General features: G+C 43.6%; 1 protein-coding gene across 2 annotated transcripts; it reads left to right on the top strand.

Annotated features, from left to right (window-relative positions):
* ZNF365 (zinc finger protein 365) lies at nt 1-20,418 on the top strand. 2 transcript variants are annotated; one of them, XM_074924411.1, is made up of 4 exons: nt 1-943; nt 11,602-11,782; nt 13,813-13,850; nt 17,933-20,418. In XM_074924411.1, the coding sequence occupies exons 1-4, from the start codon at nt 216-218 to the stop codon at nt 18,177-18,179; spliced, it is 1,194 nt and encodes a 397-aa protein (XP_074780512.1). In that variant the 5' UTR covers nt 1-215; the 3' UTR covers nt 18,180-20,418. The 2 variants fall into 2 exon arrangements, with proteins under 2 accessions (XP_074780512.1, XP_074780510.1); XM_074924409.1 differs by having other exon boundaries at nt 11,602-11,852; nt 13,820-13,850.
* The last annotated feature ends 4,319 nt before the right edge of the window (nt 20,419-24,737 follow it).

Genomic DNA, 24,737 nt, shown 5'->3' with positions numbered 1-24,737 from the left:
GCGGCCGAGGCGAGCGGAGCCGCGCCGCGCCGCCGGGGCCCTGCGGCTGGCCGTGCCGGGCGGGTGCCTCGCGGGGCGCCGGGCGGAGATGGCGCGATACCCCTGAAGAATCACCGGGAAAGTTTCCCAAGTTTGCCGGCGGGCCTGCCGGGCTGCCCCGGCCCCGGGCGGGCGCGGACGCGGGCTGTCTCCTCCCAGCCGGGGCCCGGCGAGGAATGCAACAGACGGCCCGGGATGAAGGCAGGCACCCCTGGCAGGAGCCGCTCGGCAGCGTCAGCCTCCCGTTCCGCTGCCCGCGATGCGGCGACCACACCAGGTTCCGGAGCCTCTCCTCCCTGCGGGTGCACCTGGAGTACAGCCACAGCTACGAGGAGAGGAGCCTCCTGCCCAAGAGCAGCCTCTTCTCGCCCCTGAAGGACGCGGAGCTCATCTCCCCGCCGGAGCCCGCCGCGCAGGGCGGCAGCCTGGGGAGCCCCGCGGGCGCCGCGCAGCACAAAGGCTCCTTCCTCAGTTTCTGCGATGCGTCCTGCCAGAGCGCGAAGCGCGGGCAGGTGCTGGAGGTGGAGGCTGAGCGGCCCGTCTCCTACATTGCAAACTATGTGCCGGCCGACTCCCCCGGCGAGCAGATTGCTAAAGCCGGCCTGCCGGCCCCTGACTCCAAAGCCTCCTTCGAGGCGCACGTCAGAGAAAAGTTTAACAGGATGGTAGAGGCCGTCGACCAAACGATCGAGAAGCGAATCGACAAGCTTACCCGGGAGCTGGCCCAGAAGACGGCGGAGCTGCTGGAGGTGCGGGCGGCGTTTGTGCAGCTGTCCCAGAAGAAGCAGGAGGTGCAGCGGCGGGAGCGGGCCCTGAGCAGGCAGGTGGACGTGGCGGTGGAGATGATCGCAGCCCTCAAGCAGCGGCTCACCGAGTCCGAGGAGGAGCTTCACCGGAAAGAGGAGTAAGTGGGGAGGCGAGAGCCGAGGGCTTTGCGCGGGCCGGCCGGCACCCGTGCGAGGGAAAGCCTGGGGGGAGATGGGAGGGGATGGTTCGGGGGCTCACTGGTTGTGGACGGGCCTGGTGCTCGCCACCTCCTGATCGCTGTATTTCTAGAGTTGCAGCCCGTGTGACCGTGGCCCCTGCCTGGCGGGGGACAGCTCCCCGAGCAGGTGGCTTTCACCCTTAACTCCCCAGTGCCTAACTTTTATGCTCTCTAATGCCTGTGTTGTGTCCCTGGTTTCATGGGGGTAGGGACAAGTAGCAGCTATCGTCAGCGTGTAATCTGATTTACACTGGCACCTCTAATCTGTTATCTTTTTAAGAAGAGATGGGTGGACAGGTGCTGGAGGAAGTATGGAAGAATACCAAATAGCACCTTGTCCCTGAAGCCATCCCACCATGGTCAGCAGGCTGCCTGGGGAGTGGGATGGTCTCCCGTGCAGCAGCAAAGCTGTACTGGAGACAGTGCTGCAAAGGCCACGTCCGAGTAGGTGTTTTAGGGTGGACACAGAACTGTGAGACTGGAATCACTTAAATGGGAATGGGAAGCAGATGCCAGAGTTGCTCTGACTAACCTAGGCCATCTAAAAATATGTTCGTGATGCATCCATTAAAAATGTAGTGATAGCTGATATATTATTTATACATGAACTACTTAGTTTATTCAGCACTTGCTGAAACCTTTCAGGCTTTTTGGAGCAACACAACTTATTTTAGAGGAATGCAAATAAAGAGCCTCGGTAATGGAATGCTTCTAAACCAATTTATCATCTTACAAAGAGAAGATGAGAAGTGCTAGTTGCCATGACGCTGATCTTAGAAGAAATAAAGAAGGTGGTGTAGGAGTTCAGTGTAGGAAGTTTGGAGGGCTTTCATCATTCCTTCCTGTAGTCTAAGGACTAGAAAGAAGGGATGGTGATGGCTCCTGTATCGGTAGGAGTCCTTTGTCTTGAGGCAGTGCAATAGAAGAGGAGACAGCAAAGGTGGTGGGACTTGAGCTTCTGGGGTGTGCATCTTCCTTGAAGGGATATTCAACGGAACCTATGATTTTTGAAGTATCAGCTGACCCTCATGGAAGAGAAAGTTGAAAGACTCACGATGAAGCTAAAGATAATAGTGGAACTGAAGCAGGTTTGAAAGTGCTGGAAGAAGATCACAAAGATAACACAGTTTGAAGCAGTTTTGGTAGTACCATCTAGCCAAACTCCCCTTATGGGCTCTTTCAAAGTGTGATTCATTCTACTTGTTCTAGAAGAGTATCTGAGGAGGGGGGTGTGTTGCTCTGTGGAGGTCCTCCCTCCCTCTGCAGACTAGAGGGGGACCTCAGGTAGGCATCCATCTTAGTCTAGGTGCTGAACTTATGATACCTGAAGTTAAGAGGTATGACTCTTACCCCAAACTAAATGCCGAATGTGTTTTTAAAATTCAAGGCTTGAGATCCACAGGAAGAACATGACTGTCAGGAGAAAGCAGAAGCCATTCAGTGGATCAAAATCAGAGTTCTGCAGTGCTTCAGAAGAAGAAAAGAGCTTGTGGAAAAAGAAGGGGGTGAATAGACTTACCTGGGTCAAAAGATATGTGTATGATGAGGGAGGATGGCAAAGGACACTGATCTGTAAAAAGAACATGACAACAAAAGTTGTGATTTTTAACTATGTTAGAACAGGCATGAGGAAGAGGCTTCTTGCCTCCTTGGCAGATTGCTTATTAGCAGCAGTGGTAAGCTGTAGTTCTGACACCAGAAAAGACTGAACACAGAATGAGAGAAGTGGGGAAACACTGTCCTTCACACTAAAGACATTGCTGGGCTCAGGAAAGGGGCAGGAGCTCAGATGATTTCTGTTATAATTCTAGCCATCTCTAGAGGAGGAGGATGAATGCCTAAGTAGATGAGAAGGTAGCTCCGAAGTTGGTGTTACGGGGAAAACTGAAGGTTGACTACTAAGAAACACTAACCAAAAGAGGCAGCTGCACAGACTTCACCTGAGTACCCAGGGTATTGCTCTTCTAGGATTACCACTAGTTTGCTTCAGCTTTCAATAAAGAAGATTAAAAAAACTTGGAAGCAAAAGCAGCAATAGGAATGAGTGAATAGAGAGTACACAGTGGCATGTTCATTTCTAAAGGTAAATGGACCTAATATATGCTAGTGGGTGGGATGAAAGAATATCAGCTCAGAGTACCAAGGGGGGAAGAGGGGAGTCACAATACAGTCTTGCATGTGCCCATGCCTAGCCCCATAACATTCCTTCTTAGAAGTCACAGTGAAGGTACTCTGAGGAGCCTGGGAGGGTAGGCAGAGTGTAAGAATGGGCAAGGTTCACCTAGGAAGAACTGAAAATGTGTTATTTTTTTTCTTGTTCAGATGGTTCCTACATTTCCCATCTTGGGGATTAACAAGGGACAGTGCCATAGAAAAATGCACTGTGTGGCTTTCCAATTCAAAGGTCATTGTATAATTAGCAAATAGAGAAGGAAGGTAGGTATAAACAAAGCTTTGTAAAAGCAGGACTAGTACTTCTAAGGGCAGCTTTTCAGACTAGAACCTCTAAAAATGCTTGGGACACTTAGCTTTGCACCAGCAGTGGGGAGGCACTGGATGGCAGACTCTAGTAGAGGGGAGAAGAAAGGATGTTCATGACTTTGTAACAAGTGTCACTTGTCTGGTTTTTCTCATGGACTGTTGGTAAATTCTGAGACCTGTCTACATATCCGGTCCTTTGTGTGTTCAAAAACTTACTTGGTGTGCTGAAAAGACTTTCTCCTTCAAAAAAGGAGGATCTCAACTTTGGCTCTGATTTCTGGAAGAAGTCCAGATGATTAGAAAGTCAAACAAGACTGCTTAATGGAAATTGCAGAAGCAGGAGTTCTCACTGCAGATTGTGGAAAGTCAAAGGCAGCCCTTAGGGACTGCTTTGATACTTGCTGACCTTCAGAAATAAATGCTTTCATCAGTTTCTTTGGGCTTTTTTTTTTTTTCATAAGCAATCTTGTGAATATGGATAACTTCTTCCAAAACCAGCACTGACAATGAACCACCGTAGCTGAAAATTTGTTCTTCTTTCCAGGAGGAAGAAGAAAATACCTTCCCTGAAATGCCTCCTTATCCTATTTCTAAGGAAGTAAAGGAAACCAGATTTCCCTTGGTCTCTGCCACCAGAGATCATGGAATATGGTGCATGTGAAAGCAAGAAAGGGTTTATAATCAATATGCACTTCTAGATCTCAAAAAGACTGAAGTATGGCTACTCTAGATCAGTTTGAGGATTAAAAAAAATAATAATAATAATAAAACAATAAACAAACAAAAAAACCCCAACAAACCAACCCCCCCAAAATAATCCCACAAACTATCCAAAAGAGGGGGGGGGGGGGAAATTCTACTCCAAATCTTAAATAAGGTCACCAAAACTCATTTGGAGGCTCTTCTAGAGAAGCAGCTGAAACCTTTTATGGGGATCCCTTCAAGTAAATATTGAAAAATAACAATGTTCTGGTAAGTTACAGTTCTTTATACTGGGCCCATATTTGAGTATTCCTTCATGTTCACCTACTCTCAGTATCTTATATAAATGGACAATCACTATCAGTGACCAAATTACTCCATAATACTGAATTTAACAATCCGGTTTCCATCTTTATAAAATGTGTCCGGATAAGCCAAAGACCTATCTGGGCTGTTAGGCTGGACCTGCTTCTACATGTAAGAATGAGAGAATTAACCAGATATGGAAGGTAGAAGAGGATGTATTTGTGGGTTTAACCATCACTCCTGACCTATAAATAAATTGCCTATGGGGGGAAAAAAATAAAGTTGGGATTCAAGAAACTTCTTCTGTAGAAGGGTATACAAGAAGGGGGCAGAAAGTAACAGTATAAATGCACTTTGGGCAATGGCTCTGACTTTGGATCTGATTGTGAAGTCAGATAGGAAAGCTAAAGGAAAGCAAAAATGTGCATTAGCAAGAATAATTTGTTTAGGAAGCCCCAAGAAGGCTTAGGGAAGAGAGATCAAAATTCTTCGTTTAAACACCTGGGTTTTCCGAGTAAGGAGATGGAGCTCTTCTACTCCTCACCTCTTTCCTTTGTGCCCAGCAAAGGCAGACATTGCACTGCCCTGACTCTGGCAGTCCCCAGCACAGGCAATAGACCTCAGTCACTTTGAGTTGATAGAATTTCATTGCTACTTCCCCTCTGTTCTACCTTAAAAGCCCCTGTGTCCTGAGCCTTTGCCTGGAGCAGGTGTGTGAGAGAGGTACATAAAAACTGTGATCCACCAAGTGTCATTGTCAGAAGCTGGTTTTTCTGATGTGTTCTCCAAAGCAAGCAGCAAGTCTGTATGCTTCATAACTCTGTAGGGAACAAATTCTTCTGAATTACATTGTTGTTGCTAATCAAAGCACTAATGTCAATTGACAGGACTGGGAAGTTTTACTGTTGACCTCTCATTTTGATGAGAGGTAGGAGTGTTGGTTTAGGCCACCAGCAGGCACAGGGTTGCCCATTTGAAGAGTCTGTACAGTCAGTAAGGTTATTTCTGTAGACTTATCGGTTGATTATTTTTTGTTGTTTTAAATAAAGCCTATAGCAGTCCAACAAAGGCTGCGATAAAGTGAAGATGTCTTTTTAGATAATTTTATTTTTGTTCCCTTACAAAAATGGCTGTGGTAACAGGCACATGGGTAGATGCTGTTATAATATAGTGTGATGCCCTTGCAGAGATGAACTGTGTTGAGGAGTAGGACAGATGGACATACCACATTAACTATACTAATACATAGTTGAAGTAGAATTACTCACAGAATTAAGCACAGAAAAGTCTTACAGCAGTCACTCCTGTGTCACTTATTCTCATATTTAGAAAGGCCAAAGCTTTTTTTTTTTTTTTTTTTTATTTGGGAGGGAAAAAAGAAAACTGGATGTTCTAGAGAAGCCAGCACAGCTACTAAAACAGGTCTCTATTCACCAACCTGCCTCAGTTAGGCCCTGGACAGTTTCAATGAATGATGGCTACAGGGTCAAGTTTTCAGCAGAGTTGCTGAGAAAAGGAATTATTTAATTAGAAAATGTGCCCTGAAAGGGATTATTCAATGTTTGATGAAGGAGAATGCAACTTAGAGTGAGTACTGTGATCTTAAAGATAACACAGAAGCCTGCCCAAAGGGAATAAGATTGTGTTGAATAAGATATCAAGAAAACCATTGAAACTAAAACCAGCTATGAATTTAACTTCTGGGACACAGAGACTTGTTTCTGGAAGTTATATAAGAAAATGAAACTGGTAAGTTTAATTTTCAGTAAGTCTGAACAACATTTGAAGTTATGGTCTGCAACTGAAAGCTACCTTCAGTGATGACTTAAACAGTTACACTTTGTCTCATTATAGGGTAAGAGCATTAATGCAGTATGTTGCTGTATCTCTAACAGTAATTTCTTTAACCAGTCTAATGAATTTGTTTTGAGACTGTCTGCTCATGCCTCTACTCTGGCATAGCCTGGAATGCAAGGGCTATTTCATAATAGCTGTGGTGGGGAGTAATTATGCTTGCCCGTGGCTTCACCTTCAATTTGCAATTAATGGAATTATCTGTGCAAGTAGCATCTCGACAATGGGATTAAGAGTAGGTTTTTAGAGATCACTGCGACTTATGCTTTAAAACAACTATTTTCCTTAACTACAAATTCCAGTTGTACAGCAAAACAGTTTCGATTTTGCTCGAAGTAGAATACAACCACAACTGCATGCTGTTCTTCCACCTTTGGTTTCAGGTGCTCCCGTTCCCACTTTGATCTTCCCACTTGAGTTACTACTACCCCCACAGCTGCCTTGGTTTGAGCGTAGCATGACCATCCCACAGAACGGCTCTGCGAAATAAAGCATTTTAATCTTCACGGTGTCACCCCAGTAAGTTCAGAGCTCAGATCTAGAGCACAGCCTACTGAATGGGTGCAACTGGTAGGACAAAAAACTTTCTGAGGGGAGGAGGTGTGAACCTCTTAAATTGAGTGTGCTGATAGTGGTATAGGAATGTGATACCACAACCTAATGAATAACAGATAACAGCCTTCAGGCAATAACACCAGTGAATGATAGATGAGGTCAGTGGCATTAATACTTAATGAATGTACATATTTTAAAAATTTTCATGAATAAATCACATGTGAAATTTTCACAAGTAAATCACTACTACTTCCTACTGTAGTAGGAATTTTCCCATCTTCAGGGGGACCCAACCACAGGTAAAATAATATAAGTGTTTGGTTTTCTGCTGATTTTAGGCAGAGTTATTCCAAATACAATTCTCTAAAGGGATTTGATGCTTGGGTGCAGAATCTGCATAAAGCTTCATGTCTCCACCTACAGAGCAGTTGTAGTTGCTGTAAATAGTCCTGGGACCAGTATTATGCATCTGTAGGAGGGCTTGCTCGCAGTGCGAGAAATCATTAGCCCTTCTTGTCAGTTGTTAAGGAGCATTCAAATACTAAGGGTATCTGCAGGGTCCACATGTCAGCAACTGCTCTGGTAAACAAGAACTGCAGCTCACTAGTCCTGCGAGGAGCACTGTGTAATCTAGTGATAGAGGCAGAAGAATAGATGTCACCTAGTCAGTCTGTGATTTACCACATCATGCTGTTTCATGACCACAACCTCCATAAAGAAGGTTTCAGGGTAAATGATCAAGGTGGGCTATCTGCAGTTTTTCTGTGAGGGCAGCTAGGCTGCAATTGGAATGCAAACCACCAAACTAGCTAAGTCTGGTTAACTAAACACTTTAACTCCCTGGCAGTCAGATTAAAATAAAAGCTTTGGCAGCAAGTCTTTCTTGCCTACAGTGAGTCCTTCCCTCTGCACTTGTTTTTTCAGCTGAGCACCTCTGAGTTGCCTGCTGCACTGCCATAAATTTTCTCCAGACCCCTCTGGCTCTGGGAAGAGCTCTTCTCGGGCAGCCTGGCAGTACAGGCACCTCCTGCTCCTCTCCGACACCTCCCAGGTTGCATCCTCCTTGTCTTTCCCTCCTGCTTGCCTCACCCTGTCACCACAAGCTGCTGGCAGTTCGATGTGCCCTCTGGGCGGCAGCAGCAATGGTCCCTCCTCCTGAAAGGTTTTGTTGACAGGAGCATCCAAGACAAAGCAAGAAACCCACCTTTCTCCCCGATGCCCAGTCACAGCCCTCTAACAAAATGTTTTGCTCTACAACACACCTAATACTAGTATAGTAAACTGTGAGCAAACAGATGAGATAGCTCTGCTGTCTGTTGTAGAAATTTACAGTGATCTGAGCTGCACTGAGGATCATCTACTCCAATCAGAAAATTTAGAGGCAGGATCTAGAGCTTGCAGTGCTACAGCAAGTGCCAGGGTGCAGCTGAGCGAGAAGGGGCAGGACACTGCAGGCCGATGGGCAGAGAGGAAACGGAGGAGCAGAGCAGAGTGGGAAAGAGATGATGCTGGGAGCAGAGGAGTTCACAAGAGGAGTTAATAACTCTGCATAACCGTTTCTCAATATAGCAGCAGTGCTCCAGATGTAGAATAGTCGGTGGAGGGTAGCAGAGACCTCTCATTAGAAAGGGCAATGTTTCAGGTCTGAGCCAGGCTTTAACAAGTGATTCCTGTTTCAGGTGAGCACTGCTGACAAAGCTCTTTTGTCAAGACACAGAGCCCAGCAGGCCCATGCTGCTGTGCTCTGGTTTATGCCTCTACCAAGTGGGCCCCACAGTATTCACAGGCTCAGCTTCCCCCTGACTTCACGAGGAGCAGCATCTGACCTCTGTGGACATCCATCTTTCCACAAGCATCAGAGCAGAGAGTAAGAGATAGAAATAGTATCACATAATCCCAAAAAAATTTGGCAGAGGCCCGGAGAAATAAATTGAAAGTGAAATACAGAACATAAGCAAAAAATCATCACAGATATCTAGAAATAGAGTTGGAGGGAAAGGGTCATCGCTATGGGTAAGAAAAAGTCTGGGCAAACTACAAGAGACAAGAAGGGCGATTAAACAGATAAACAGCAGCTGTCAGAAGCTACACTAGTTCTTTGAACCATTTCCCTATTATTCATGGTGGGAGGAGGGTAAAAATTCTTCTGGGAGCTCCCTTCAGGTCACCGAGGCATAGCCGTGGCATGGAATGAGCTCTCTGAGGAAGAGATGTTGGAGCAAACTTACTAGAAGTCACTGCTCAGCACTTGATGGTGCTCTTCTGAGAGATGAGAATGAAGTGGAAACACAGAAAGTAGCTGAACTGCTTATCAGGACGGGGTGTGTGAGCCAGACCTAGTGGGTGGGTATATTCTGGCTCCTGTCTTTCTAAAGGGAATTTACAGAGTTCTTGTACCATTACAGCCCAAAGGAAAATTTTTAGATAAAAGTTATTAAAGGTAGATTCATAGCCAGAGAAAAATGATGGAAATGCTACTAGTGCTGCTAGTAACAGTCCCTCCAAAATAATGGCATGTATGATGCCAAGTTATCTTGAGTAAAGCAAGGAAAATACTAGGGAATTTATTGACATTATGTGTCTGTTTTCCTGATAGTTAATGTAAGTCTTCCAGAAAAAAACACTGCTTCTCCCCATCCCTCTTATGGCACAGCTCACTAACAAGGTATTTGTAGGAAAGGAAAATTTGTGGGTGATCTGTTCATGCCGTGGAGTCGGCAATTAATGAATGCTTTTTAATTACCTTTGCTGAGACAATTACAAATGTTAGTATTCTTGAAACTATCGCCCTTTTAAAAACAAATGCCAGGTACTTGATGTTTGTGGCCTCCCGCTGCAGTGAGACACGCGGGCTGACCGGGAGGGATGTCCTCATGGTGTCCCAGCCGCCTGGCAGGCCACGCACACTTCTCCTTCCTGATCCAAAGGGTAAGGGATTTGGAGCTGACCTGCTGAGTTTGCATCCTTTTGAGCTCCCTTCCCACTGTAAAAGAGGAGCCTGACAGAGTGCCAAGGGCTTCAGATTGCTCCTACGCTAACACAAAACCGGAGTGGCGTCGTGAAATCAAAGAAGTTACAATGCTGTAAGTGCGGTGAGAATAAAGCCCTAAAATTGTCCTTAATGAGTTTAGATTGGCTTCTTCCTAAGCATTCCTCAGTGGCTTTTTATTACCAGGTTGCTCTGGGCAAGATAATAATCACAGAAACTGTACAGAGCCTTGAAATGGAATGGATTAGGTGAGTTTAACCAACAAGGTACATCTCTGTTTCTTAAGCCACATTTTATGGGTGAGTTAATATAAACTAATTCATCCCTGTTCTTCGTCCAAACAATACATACTTTTTTTTAACCACATTCCTACCATTAGATCAGCCATGCAGAGAGCCTCTTGCTGCTGTGGTACAGAACAGGCAGACACAGCCTGAGTCCTAGACGGCAATTTCCATAGCTGACCACTTGTGCCTAACTTTTCTTAGAGCAAACCAGCTCAGTTTTAAAACAACCTTACTGAGTTAAACCAATTATCTACAACTATACTGAGTTAATGAAATGCAGAGAAACTTTGGATTTCTTATACACAGGCTAAGCTTTGAAAGGTTATTTCTGCTACAGACTGTTTCCTAGTTTCTGCTTAAAATGCTTTTTCCTCAGGCGATGTATTTCTACCAAGCTATGAAGCCCTTTCTCATTTGGCAAGCATTGGTTCTCCCAACTCCCACCCCCTCACTTTTGTACAAAGTAAAAATTAACATGGTTTCATTGGCAGAGCAAGAACTGTTTATCCAGGCATTTATTAACCGGGGAAACCCTGCGTGCTCAGATTTGCCATTTTTTGTAATACCTGCTTCACTCTGTAACCAAACTCCTCCCACCCAGAAAGTCCTCTGATAATCAGAGGTCCAAATGGTGGCCCAGTTACTGATAGTAAACTGATAGTACACAGAGCATTTCAAAATGAGCTGTCTCAATCCAGAGCTGGGACCTTTCACAGTCAGTGGTACTGTCTCTTCCAGTTGCGCTACCAGACAATAAACATTTCTGAAGTCCTAAAACTCGCTCTTCCCACACACATACTCCTTGGTCTGTAATCTGTGGATTATCTGTTAATCTCCTGTGCTCCCACTAGCCCCAGATCATAACACTACACTTCGGTGTACTTGCAGGATTGCAGCCAAAATGAAGTTTAATGGCTACAGTAGCTCTTTTAAGTTACGAACCACCCCAGTAATAACATTAAACTACCATTGTAAGTTTACGGTGAACTGGGAAGATAAATTTGGGGGTTCATCCATTTTTCTTCATGTTTCAGAGCTGATGTTCACATGGGTAAGTAAAAAAAAAAAAAAGAAAAAGTGGCTGTTGCTGTCTCCAGATACCTTGAGAGGTGATGCATAATGACATTTGTACCCTGAGACTCTTAAAGACTCTTTCCAAGAGACCTAGTAATGTGACAGAAAAACCCACACCCACTGCCCCTAAACTTAAATTCAACGTTCAGGCTTCCAGATCTTCACTGTGTCCACAGAAATCTTTAAATAGAGGTGAAGGACAGTTATTAGCTACCATTGGCTATCACCACGAAAAACAGAACAAGGATCAGTAATTTTTTGACAGCCGTGAGACCAGGGCCCTTCCTATTATTTAAATGTGGCTTCTTTGCAATGCTTCCATCTTGCAGAGAAGTTGTTACTTTCAACCATTTCCTGGAAGAAGCAGCAGAAAAAGAAGTGCGGGGAAAAGCCAGGCTCCAGCACTTCATTGAGAACCTGTTGCAGCGCGTGGATCTGGCAGAAAGGCAGCTAGAATATTACCAAAATCAGCAGATGGTCTGCAACCACACCGACGTCAGCGAGCATGTGGTAAGCCAGCAAAGTCCTTCCCTGCGTTGTCACCCACCACCAGAGGGAAAGTACTTGAGTTCGAATACGGGTTGGCTCAGTAGGTCAGGCTAATTGCTACTCCATACAGATCTGTATTTGTAAAATGTTTCTTTAGATGTGTTTTATTTATGTTTTAAACTGCTCCCTCACATGAGTGAAAGGAGCAGAGAGTGCAAGAGCAGCAATAGCCAAAGAAGGCAAAGGGAGAGCAGAGAATAATGAAATATTTGCCAGATATTTTTTTTCCATCTTTGGCTGGAAAATTTAATTTTTTTTCCAGCTGCTGTTACCTCTGCAACAAACACTTTCCTTTATGTCACTTAGTGACTTGGCAGGTTTTTTGAGATGTCTAAAGTTTTTCAGGAAAGATGTGGATGCCTACAGAGGACATCTCAGCCTGCTGGCAAATGGGCTTGCTTTCTGTAGTTACCTATCACAGGACTTTTCGAAATGATGAATGGATTCCCACAGGCCTGTTCTGCACAGATTGGAAACCAAAGCTGTCTGAACCTTGTTTTTTAAAATACATTATTTGTTTAAAAGCCCTTGTTATTAATACATAAACTCAGTATTTTCTCTACAATGCACTACATTTATATGGCAAGTTTTAGGCACACGACTTCCAAAGAACATTTCTGTTTAAATGACTACCCCATGCTGCCTGTGCTAAGTAATTGCTCATCCTGGGATGTGAGAGGAAAGGCATTTGATCATGCACAGCACTGTACAGGTATGCCGTGGTGGAAAGCAAAGGTTCCCATAGCCACTTGGAAGACAAAGACCTGAATAGATGTAGATGTGCTAAAATCTAGTGCAGGACATCTCAAACAGTGTCTGTGAAACACAGGGGGGACTGTAAAGATGGGCCTCAGTACTAAATCATCTCCTCTGCTCTTGATATGTTTACTGGGATCCCTGGCTCAGCAGTGTCCCCTGGGGAAGGCACTAATTTTTGAGGCAGCTGCCCTGCTTTCTGAGTGACTTCAGCATTCCTCTAAAGTCATCCATCCAAATACTGACCAGCCTGACCTTCAGGAGGTAATTACAGAAAAGCTCACCATGAGATGGCTCCAGACTCCATCCAAGACAGATGACAAGCAGAGTTAGGCTGGGCAAAAATCCATCTGCAAAGTGTGGACAATACCAGGGACAGAGGGAACATTTACAAGAACATAGTCATTTTCAGATGCCAGATCTGACTTGCTTGGCTCAGTGACTTCATTAAATGATATTCAAAGCCTCGGTCCAGTAGCACTGATGGGAGATCAGTACAAAGAACCGATTTAGTACCCAGACCGATTTAAGCTGAGCTGGCATTAAACACCTCCTTTTCTGACCCCCACTAAAAGAGGGACCAGACAAAGTGTTTCCACACTGTGAACCAAACTGCTGTAAAAAATCAAGTCATGCAAAGTTGTGCTGGCACTGAGGCTGTGCTGTCCCTATCTGTTCTCAGGATTTGGGGTGGGAAGGGACAGAAATGCTTGTGTTCTCGCTCTCCACCCTTCAGTGCTGCTGTAGTCAGAGCCAAGGGCTTGTAGCCGGAGTTTCCTGCCCGCTTGTGTAAAGGAAATGTATCACTGCAAAATTAAAGGCTCTGCGAGAAAGTTAATTTAATACAGCTTATTCAAGCACTGTCCCTTATTAATTATCTTGAACACAATAATTACTTCTCATTGTATCCATACAGTTTAATCTAATGTGAAAGATCTCTGTTCAGCCCACACTTCTTTAGCAATTTACTTTGATTATGGTTACGATAAAAATAATGGGGAAAAAATCCAACCACTAACAATTCACATGTTATGAATTTTAAAAACATGTAATAAGATGGAGGAATAATAATCTGTAAAAGGTTTTTTTTTCAGCTTCTTTCATGACTATTCTAGTTTTAACAGCAGCTGAGAATAGAAATATGGTTTTGAAGACTGCATATATTTTATGCCTGTACTTTAATTCCTTGATAATGTAATATTAATATTAATAACCTGTTTCTGTTTTCTTTGCAGTTTACAGACATTTCATTAAATAAGAAACCCAGATGCCTGTATGTATATATTTTTATTTTTTTCTTACTTAAATACACTAACTTGACATGCTTACATTTCTGCTTTTGCATTTCACCTTACCCAAAAGCCTGAATCAGGTTGGGTTTGGATCAGGTTCTGTACCAGATTATGATCTATATTTATGTCATGTAGTGGAGAAAAAACAGATTTCTGCTAAATCAAAGCTAAAATCACATATTCTTTAAAGAAAAAGAATCATTTTCTGTTGAATGAACGACTCCTTCCTGATGACTATAATAGCCTACTGCAAAGGTACAGTAGTTGAATCTCTTCAGCAAACACAGGCCAAGTTTCAGCTGAAAATATCTTTAATGTTCTGTAGGTCGGAGAGAGACAGTTGTCATTTCCTAACTGACAGTAACACTGTTGACTTCAAAATCACATGTAAGCAAACAAGTGCCCCGACAAAGCCTGGGCACTAAACATCTCAGGTTACTCAAGCAGCTGTCCTGGGAGCAGCAGAACTAATGGGGATTGGTTTCCCGTGTCTTTGTGACTTGGTCACGAGTCCCAGCGTCTGGTTCGGAGCAGCACGGGTGCTGCTTGGCCAAGTGATGGTCAGGCAGTGCATCCTTCCTCAGGGCAAGCTTGCTTAGTGGGGACACGAGTTTGGGTTGTTTTCCCAATGTTTGACATAAAACGTGTTACTCATTGGTCTGGGACTTATGTTCCCTGCCATATTTGTTTGTGTCTGACCACTGGGTTCAAGAATTACTGGAAGACTGACAGACACATGAACAGATAGATGGGCTGGCAAATAAACTAAAAGTACAGTGTATAGCCTACTGGGTTGGGGGGAGGCAGCTTTTTGCTCTTCGGGTTATTTTTGGTTTTCATGTATCTTAGTCCTAGCAGGCAACTGGCCGAGTACCCTTTTACTGATAAGCAGTGTTTGCATTAATATTTAACAGCATGGTGCTTTAGCTTTGTTTTTTCTACTTTTTATAGCATTTTTTTTCCCCCATACTGATTTGAGATTCTGGAAAACATTATTGTCCAAAGTAGATTTTGAAATGACTGTGTATACACTTTTCAAGCTTCTAGATGTCTTAAGATGATTGGAATCAAGGAAAATAGAATTAAAATATAACCAGTGAATTCAGTGATGCGGTGAGATGAGTCCTTCTGCTGACAAGTCTTTGGTCTAAATATAATGCAGTTTGGTAAAACCTGTTAATTGCTGACAAATAGTGGGAGTTCAAAGGCATATATGAAATTGTTTAGAGGCTTCTGTTTAACCACTGATATACTTCTCATTTGAAAAGACACTGTCAAAACTAGAATTTAGTAGTAGCCTTAATTTGGAGTTACCAGGTTAAAAATATCCCAACTTGTCCTACGAAGCAGAGAGGATGCTCAAAGGTGTAGGGAAGTTTTACTTTGCTCTGCCTGTTCTGTGGATGAATCCAGCATTTGCATTCACCACACCAGCTGTTTTTAAGAACTCTAACTCAGCTCAGTACATAAAATGAGTTTTTAATGATATGTACGAGTTTAAAAAAATGGGAAGTATTACTACCCGTCCAGAAAATTCAGTATAATCTCAGGGGGTTTGGAGCCACTGGTGGTTTACATTTGGGATCAATGACTGGACTTGCAAGGCCGCTGCATTGCTTCCCAGTTCCCTTTCTCCACTTTCTCCTGACTGTTTTCAGGAAATGCCCAACTGAGGGCACAGCAGACCTTTGCTGATGATGCTCACTAGCCATTTCTCCAAGGCACTGAGACTTACTGGTACATCTGTACCTAAATCAAATTTAAATGCCAGCTCCCATTGTGAAGAAGCTTAAGAATTAGGTCTCTCAAAATTATGAGACCTGTCTTGAAAAGTACCTGATGTTTGTGTAATGCAGTGAGAATAGGATTGTTCTTAAGTGCCTGTGGCAGTGGGGTGCATTTAGTCACATTATTTCAGTATTTCTTCATAATGCGACAAATTAGGAATATGTTTGAGTAGGAAGTTCAGACTTTCGTAGTCACTTATGTCAAAGAGCTGCCACTTTGAAGGGAAAAATATTTCCTACATCTGGAGCTTGCAGCATTGCATTTCATGTGAAATGGACCTGCATCTTCATCCATCTTAGACACCTTCTTACCCTGACTGTGAATTAGGGACAGATGTCCGTCTTCTCTACCATAAACTCATTCAATTTAAATATAATTTAGCTCTTTTAGACAATCCCCTCTGATCATAATAACCTTGACCACCTTTGGGTTTTAATATTTTGACAGCATCGTTCAGGGCAGCAGATGTGTGACTAAACATCACCTGCAGTCACCTGCAATATGCCTGTATATGCTTTGGGAATAAATGATGTAACTTTTTCACCGTAACAACATCAAGAAAAACAGAGCACTACATCTTTTAACAACAACTAAGTAATGGACTGTAACAACAGCGATAGGACAAAAGGGAATGGCCTCAAGTTGTGCCAGGGAAGGTTTAGACTGGATATTAGGAAGGATTTCTTTGCAGAAGGGGCTGTTGGGTGTTGGAATGGGCTGCCCAGGGCAGGGGGGAGTCCCCATCCCTGGAGGGGTTGAAGAGTCGGGCTGAGCCAGTGCTGAGGGATCTGGGGGAGTTGAGACTGGTCAGTGTTAGGTGAATGGTTGGACTGGATGATCTTCAAGGTCTCTTCCAACTGAGACGATTCTGTGATTGTGTGATTCTATGAAACAGTGCCTAAGAAGTGATCGTAAACCTGAGTGACCAACACTTTTTTGCATTTACACAACCTCTAACCCCCAGCAAGTGGTCAGAGTCCAGGCCTGCACCAGGCCAGCACGGCACAGTGCCTGCAAGCTCCAGCTTGGACCTGCATGGCATTCTTCCTGCAGAACTTCCCCATAGCAAAGTCTGGTTGGCAAAGGTGCCAGCCAGGTAAAACTGTAAGGCTCAGTTCCTGTGCTGTCGACCGGCCCTCACTGCCTCCCACCAGCTAATACAGAGACTTTCTAAAGAGTAGGAGAGGTCTTGCACTCTAACACTTGAACAACAACAGCTTTTTCCAAAACTGGCTTTGTCAAGTGTGCAGTATTGTTTAACTCCCAGAAGAAGTAATGTGGTTTCCAGAAATAACGAGCTATGGAAAATAGCCCTACGGGAACCCTTAAAAGCTCGAGTTGTACATCAGCACATCTGTTGTTCACTTCAGTCACAGTAGCTGGGCAGACATGAGCTGGTGCCTTACGTTCATAGTGCTGCTGTTACACAACATGTATCTGCTGCAAAATATTTCAAGATTATGTTAAAAGGGACTTCAGTGATCTTATTTAGTTAAACTGTGGAACTCTGGTTTCAACATAAAATTTCAGAGCAGAGGGCATGGCTCGGCCTTTGTAGCACCAGGCACCGTGTTGTCACTCCACCTGAGCTCACTGATTTCAGTAAATCCTGCTGGGCTTGAACCATCACAGAGAGAATTCAGCTTACTCTGGCCTTTAAGTTTTCATACCCTTCTTCCCCCCAATTTCTGTATTCCCCTTTCCTCCCATTTCAAATCAAAGCCTAAAAGCAAAGCTAAAGTTTCCCTAAATGTGTGGCCAGTACAAAGGCAGAGTGTGGAGATTCCTGAGCTATTGGCCATTAGCTGCAGTTCCATGGGCCCTGGCCACAGTTCAGGGCAGCGCTGAGATCCCACCAAGTTCCTACAGATTCTACACCCATTTTTTACTGTTACTGCTATTGTGCGGTCTTCCAAAGACCGTGTGATATTCATACTTTGTAGAAGGTTGCCATGAACATGTGCATCTTTAAAATCCCTGTAGATCACCAGGTTAGGAGAATGTAGCTCTTAGTAAGGTCTCAGCGCTCCAAAATCAGCATAATGCTATCTGAATAAAAGTGTAGATGAACACATGTAGGGGTGCTTGTAGTGAGAGATGCTTTTAAGTATTGAGAAATATAGTTCATCTTGCAACTCTGTTTTTAACTTTCAGCCTAGTCCCGTAAAACAAGGCTATTTCTGTCTTCAGAAATGTAGGGGTTTGGGACATTTTGGGACCTATCATTTTGCAAGATTGAGTAATAGTTATTAATAATCACTATTATTAATTTCAGGAGCCGAGGAAGTCAACATGCTTCATATAACATCCCTGATGCAAAGCCTCATTCCTTTCAAAAAGGAAGAATCCTGCTGAAAAAAGCAAAGGACGAAAAAACCAGCTTGCAGCCAGTGAAATGCTTCTATGAACCTGTTGATTGCTCAAGAGAGATGTGGAGAGCACAAAAGAAAGGTGAACCAGTCTGCTCTGCCAGGAAAGTGAGTGCAAAATCAAAGATGGGCAAAAAGGCCAAACCGCTATAGGAATGGTTTGCAATATATAGTAACGCAGGAGCTTGGCTTCAACAGAACAAATATTGAATGAAGTTAGTCATCCTACTTTTTCCTATCCATCTGGCCATGCCAAAATGTATCAGATATAATATATAGAAGTATATACAGTATGGAAGATTTATATTATTTAGTAATGCCATTCCCTCTTTGGGCACTGTAAAAGAAGTGACATTTTACTCAGTTTACATGGAGGTTTTTCTATTTATTAATTTATTTATTTATAGAGCTTATTTTAAATGACTGCAGTTATCTTGCTGGACAGTACTGTGGCTGTATATTTAATTATTTTAGTGGCAGCATGTGGCTTGGTAATTTCTTTTCCATCTGTGCTGTTGCAAATTCAGAAGAATCCATTTAATCGGCACCTAAATACTCAGTCTTTCAGCTTAGGTAGGTATAAGATCAATGATTACCTGTTACCTGCGCAGACACAGATAGATGCAAAAGGTCTACTTGAGGTGTTTGAAGGCTGTTTACAGCAGTAGATTGCTACGCTGGATTTTCTGCCATAAGCCCTGCTGGGTGCATTTCCATATTTTATTACATACATTAAACTGCTTGATTGTGCCAGCAGCCATGTTGTCTGTTGGTACAAGTTTGGGCTGCTTTGGTGTCTCAAGCACAGCTTTCAAATTCCAGAAACTTTATGGCTTTGCCTCTGGTGTCACTTAGCAAGGAGACCTGAAGGTGGTCCAGCAGACCTGACAAGCACGGGCTGCACTGAGCCAGAGGAGAAATTTCAGTACCAAGTGCCAGAGCAGGGTGTCAGCTTGGCACAGGGAGTGAAAGGCTAAAGCAGCACGGTGTGTTGCACGGCACAGTGTGCAATGCCCGTGCTTGCTTTTGGGCAGGAGAGGCCAAAAATGGCTATGATCATAACCAAAATCCTGCACAGTTTTATCTCTGAAGAATCTTTACAGAGCTGAGAGATCCCTAAATTTCAACTGAAAACCCAAGAGCAAGGAAGTTAGAAATGACTGCAGGACAGGAATGTGCGTGTTTACATTGGTTTGTGCCAATTAAAAGGATCCTTATTTATCAGAGTATTTATCAAGATGATTTTTTGTGTGTAGAGTTTTTTGGTAACATGAATCCTCATACCATGTTTACAGATATGAACATCTTGTCAATGTTACTGAGGAGACTTGTTTTCTCAAAAAAAAGAAAGGATAGGTGAAACAAGTCTGTGTAATTTATTTTTTAAATGCTTATAACAGATGTAAATTGTTTATGTGGAAGGTGATTTTTACAGTACATGTACAAAGATTTGTGAAAAACGTTTTTCATTTTTTATAACTATGACCGTAAGCAGAACTGAGTATTAAAAGACAGTGTATCACTATGATTACTGCTGCAATAAGCACCTGAGTTGCAATATTTTTAAAGCAGATGACCAATCAGTCAGCCAGAATCAGGTAACTACAGATGTCATACATTTGTCAGTGTACAGAGCTCCCAGAAAGTAGCAGAGTGAAGAAAGAGAGTATTATTCCTCACTTTTATTTTAAATAGTGTATATGGAACAATCAGATATATGTTTAAAGTTTATCAACACTGTTTCAGTAGAAAGTCACAGTGTAAAACCAATTCAGGTATTTAGGTTGTCATGACATTTTAATATTTATTTATGTCACAGGGCCACATTTGGCCTTATGCTAGGCATTGTGTATGGTGAAAAGGAGTTGTTAAATTGTGTTGCATGGGTCAGATCGTGTGTTACGACAACTTTCTTAGGCAAGCCAAAAAATAGAAACATCCTTGAGTTTTTTCTATTGCTTCCTACATCCTTTTACAAACCTGAAAAAAATTACCCTTTTTGAAGATAATAAAGGTGAACTTTAGAAAGATAATAAAGTAAAATATATTCATCCGATCCTTTATCCACTTGACACTGAAAGAATATTTTTATTTTTAAATGCCTATCTACTCTGTTAGTCACCAAAGTTAAGTGCAACTACTAGTTCACAAATGAGATGTTTATTTTATTATTTATCGCGCCAAAACCTTGACTCAAGTTGTCCTTTTGGGGGAGGAAGAGATAAAGAGAGTAAAAGAAGTTGCATGTTCTTAAACTTTTCCAAGCCTCAGTTACAGTTACTTGCTGAACAAATGCCAGGTTAGTTAATTAAAAAGAAATTGGATTGTACTGTAAACCCAGATAAAAGTTTTTAGAATATAAACATTCTAATAATAAAGATATATTTCTCAGTTACTGTGTGATTTAACTCTGTGGAATACAGTGTTTCTTACAAAAGCCTGCCCAACAGTAAAGCAAAAGACAAGAAACAGCAGCCCTGCTTGGACTTCTGTTTATTCCTCAGATAAAACACCACGTCAGTGAAGTTGGGCTGTGATCTCTCAGAGCATTACCAATTAACCTGAACGATAGCGTCAGCATCTTGCCCACATAGCTTGCACATGTCACCTGCCCCTCTCCTCCTGTGACGATGCTTGAAAATTATTCTGGAGATAACCCACATGGTCAGATAACCTGCCCAAAGCAGAGGCGGGGAGAGGGGAGGGAAGGGTCAGGCAAAAGGAATTAAGGGCAGAGGGGCTCCTGGGGAATGTAGGTGATAAAGTCTCCCTCACACTTTGCCAGTTGCTGAGTCATTTCATCAAGTATCGCCCTGGTTAGACTTAGAGGTTTTTCCATGGGGGCACCAGGTTCCTGTCGAGATGATAACCCATGGGAGAGGTGCTTTTGAAGACTGGACGAGGAGATGAGGTCCCTCTGACACCTCAGGAGTCTGAATAATGGCCATCAGGAAAAAACACTCCTTCCCGGTCAGGTTTACAAAATTTACTAGCTCATTTTTAAAGTTAATGTCTGGTCATCCGCAGAACTTGACTGCTGGATGTGTGTTTGGTGCCTGCACTTCATGCCCCATTAACAGAGGTGGAATGCTTGAGAAGGATTGGTACATGTGCCAGGCTGAATGTAACTGGTGTTAGCTTGAGCTTACAAGGAGATAACACTGGAACTGGAAGATGTCAGTTTTAAAATATTTTTTGAATCTGAAAGTGTTCTGACAAAGCTGACCAGTCATCTTTGAACATGACTTTTTGAACACATTTTGCCCTTTGAGACACTTTGAAGATGTCTAGGTGGGTTGCATGCTCACTTCAAAGTGAAATTCAGTAGGACCTGCATGCCTCATTCCCATATACATTTTAAAAATCACACATCTATAACTAAAACCATCTCAGAGTGGTATGTGTACGGGCTGGGCCCTTACAGGTGAGCTTTCTGACTAAAACAAAATGTTCTGACCGACGTGTAACATTATAGGCCAGGAAAACAAGAGACTAATTGAAACCTAGACCTTTAATTAGAGCTGTACATAGAAAAACCACAATCATTTTGAGATGCTCCTGCCAGTTGAAGAGAGAATGTGTTTTTAAAGCACTTGATGGCATCTGACCCCACCTCTGTTGCAGCAGTAAAAACAGTCTCCCCCCACCCAGAGGAGATCTGAACGCATTTGCTTTGTTTCCAGGCGAGTTACTGGAAATATTCAGTGGGATATTCATACTCAAAGGGATGGCTACCAATTAGAGCAATTACTAGGACAAACAAATTACCACTTCTATCATCCTTAATAATCCTTCCAATGCCACCAGCTCTTTTAATCTACTTGAGCAAAATCCCGCTCTTCTCTCTCTTTATTCTGCGTCATCAGATAGTTGCCTCTGTTTGTTCTTACCTCAGACTAATGCTGATTGTTTCCATACATCCTGTCTGAAGTGGCTGGAGTGGACTATTTTAGTGCTCTCTGCAGTGGGCATGGGCATTATTTTAAATCTTTTTTTTTAGAAAAAATAGTCCCAGAAGTGATTTTATGACATGAAACATACAACAAGCTCTTAAAAATAGATCCTGTTGTGACACGAACAAAATGTCCTTTCCCATTTTGTTGCTAATGCCACCCTCTATCTAGCCACGCTTTTTTTATTCTGGTCTCTTGAATTTTCATTTGTACATCTCTCCAAGGAGAGGGAGAGACAAGCAACATAAATTAAATGCAGCCACTGGCTTGACAAGTCTTTTCCCCCTCACTGTCTGTGTCCTAGCATCGCACACTGCGGGCAGGTAAAAGTTGGCTTGAATTTTTCATAGGATTATGGAAAAAATACATAAAACAGATTTTGGTCTCATTATAATGTTATGAAAGAGGAAGAGGCTCTTCTAAGCTGAGAGGGAGAGAGAAGAGGAGAGATACTCCACTTGCTTGAGAAGTCATTTTCTAAGATAAATGTGATGGGGTAGAGGAATTTACCACGTGCTGGTGTGAGATGAGGGAAAACAAGGGTTACAGATAAGGCAGCACTGAAAAGATGGAGGACTCATTACTGCCTGCTGTTTCTTAGAGGCTTTGACCTAGAAAACTTCAGAATATATATGGCCTGACACATTCAGTCCTTAAATCATGCTTTAGACACAGGTTTTGAAGCCTAATGACTAATTTCAAAGTAATAGACTTTAGGACCAGGGCTTCCAAGATATTCCCCAAACTCTGTCCACAGTATTTGTTCAAACCATTGTTTATTGGCTTACAGTGGGTAACTCCGGTAAGCGGGCCTCGTCAGCAGGCTGGATTTCTGTGCTGCTTTGGTACTTGCTCTCTCTCCCGTCTCTGCTTGGTGACCGGCAGCAGCTGGCTGGGCGCCAGCAGTTCTGCCTGGACTCTACCCCAGCTGACCATCAGCCGGTTCCCACAGCAATGCTTTTCCTTTACATCACTTTGCTGATTTTTCTGTCTGCTTCCCAAGCTCCCCGCCCTCTTCTTTTTGCCAACTCAGTACCTTCAAACACCTTCTCTCATGCAGCAAGCACCTTTCCTGGGCCTCAGCCTGCCAATAAGCCACTGCATTGCACCAGAGACACAAAAGGCTTTCCTCAGCGGGCCAGGGGCCACTGCTGCACTGGAGGGCAAACTGTCCAGCTGTGCACAGCACAATTGCTTCATTTGCCCCTCATCAGGTGGGCAGAGTAGGTGGAGCATTAGCTATTACACCGCACACGCGCAATACTGGCATTTATCCACACCCCAGCAAAGCTCAACTGGTCTGCTCCAGCCATGACTACACCTGGGGAGCAGAAGACCAGGCAACGGTCCTTTGTTTAGATTAAATGCACATTTGGGCCATGCAGACAAAAGGCGTTGTGTGAGTACAGAGCTGTGCACAGTGTGAGATCCCAACCTTACAGCAGGCAGGTCTGTGGTCCGGTTCAATGACCTGAACCTGAACTACTTGAAGCCTCGCACGCAGGCTGAATGTGCTGGGATGAAAAATGCCCTGTCCTTTACATGTGTGCAGAGTTGGTGCTCTGGTGCTGAAGCCGCCCCTCTGGATCAGATGGCTGTTTGGGCTTTTGCTCCTGGCACAGCATCTCGCTTGTTCTGCCGGCTTTACACCGCCCGGGTGGCAAGCCCGCCTGTCGCCATTCGTGCTTCTCATGCCTGTTTGCAAACGGACAGTGCACCGACAAGGAAAGGTCAAAGGTGTGTGTTTCTGAGAAAATATCTGCAGCCCATCGCCCCTCAGCTGGAGAATGAGGGTAACCTTGGCCAAGCGTCCCACGCTTCAGAGGTATTTTCAGAAGAATATTACACACATGGTAACTGCCCTTCACTGAAGTACAGCTCAGGCAGGCATCACACACGACTGCTCCCAAAGGGATTTCTGATCTCCCACAGCCAGTACTCCTCAGGGTATTTTTGTAAGAGAGGGAAGGCTGAGCGTTGGTCATCTGAACAGCATGCATACGTGTAAACTCAGTGCACACACACATACATGCGAACTACAGCTCAGTTGTGGGACTAGGAGGGGGTCAAGAAAACAACGGAAAGAAGTTTGGCTTTGTTCTGATTTTACCCTTCATTAAGATTATATCACTGTTAGATAGAAACCCCAAAAGAAACTTTTCAAAATAAAACTACCGACAAGCTACTCCATGAATTGTATATACACCTTCCACTGAAAATCACTTTTGGCGTCACAGAACATATTCAAATTTCCAGAAATTTTTTCCCCTTGCAGAAAATAGTAAGCCTAGAGGAAATTTTAAACTTTTTTCTCATGAGGAAGAAAAAACAGCCAGAAAAATGGAGATATTTTATCATGGACCAGCATCACCCCAAATCCCTGAGGCTTATGCTAAGAAACTCACCCACCAGTGAGCCTTTAATTGTTTCTGTGTCAGCCTGCTTGGCCTACCAACTGTACCAAGGCCCAGGGTATAGAAGTGACCTCCTAAAAATGACATGGTTTAATTATCCCACCCTCTGAAGCTTTGTGCAGGCACCTGTTTGAGAGGACCACGTGAAAGTCACTGGTTTTGCACGCAGCCAGGGTATGCGGGGTGTTCGTGCCAAGCTACGCCGAGGCCACCCCCGGGCAGAGGCCCAGCACGGGGATTAGCCTGAGGAACCAAGGGATGGACCAGGCATCACCCAAAGCCTGGCGACAGCAGCCGAAGCACTTCAGATTTATAGGGACTGAACCTATTTGGGCACCAAGAGC

This window comes from Athene noctua, chromosome 21 (assembly GCF_965140245.1).
Source record: "Athene noctua chromosome 21, bAthNoc1.hap1.1, whole genome shotgun sequence".
Classification (NCBI taxonomy): Eukaryota; Metazoa; Chordata; class Aves; order Strigiformes; family Strigidae; genus Athene; species Athene noctua.
Note: the sequence above shows the minus strand (reverse complement) of the source record. Positions and strands in the feature narration are given on the sequence as shown.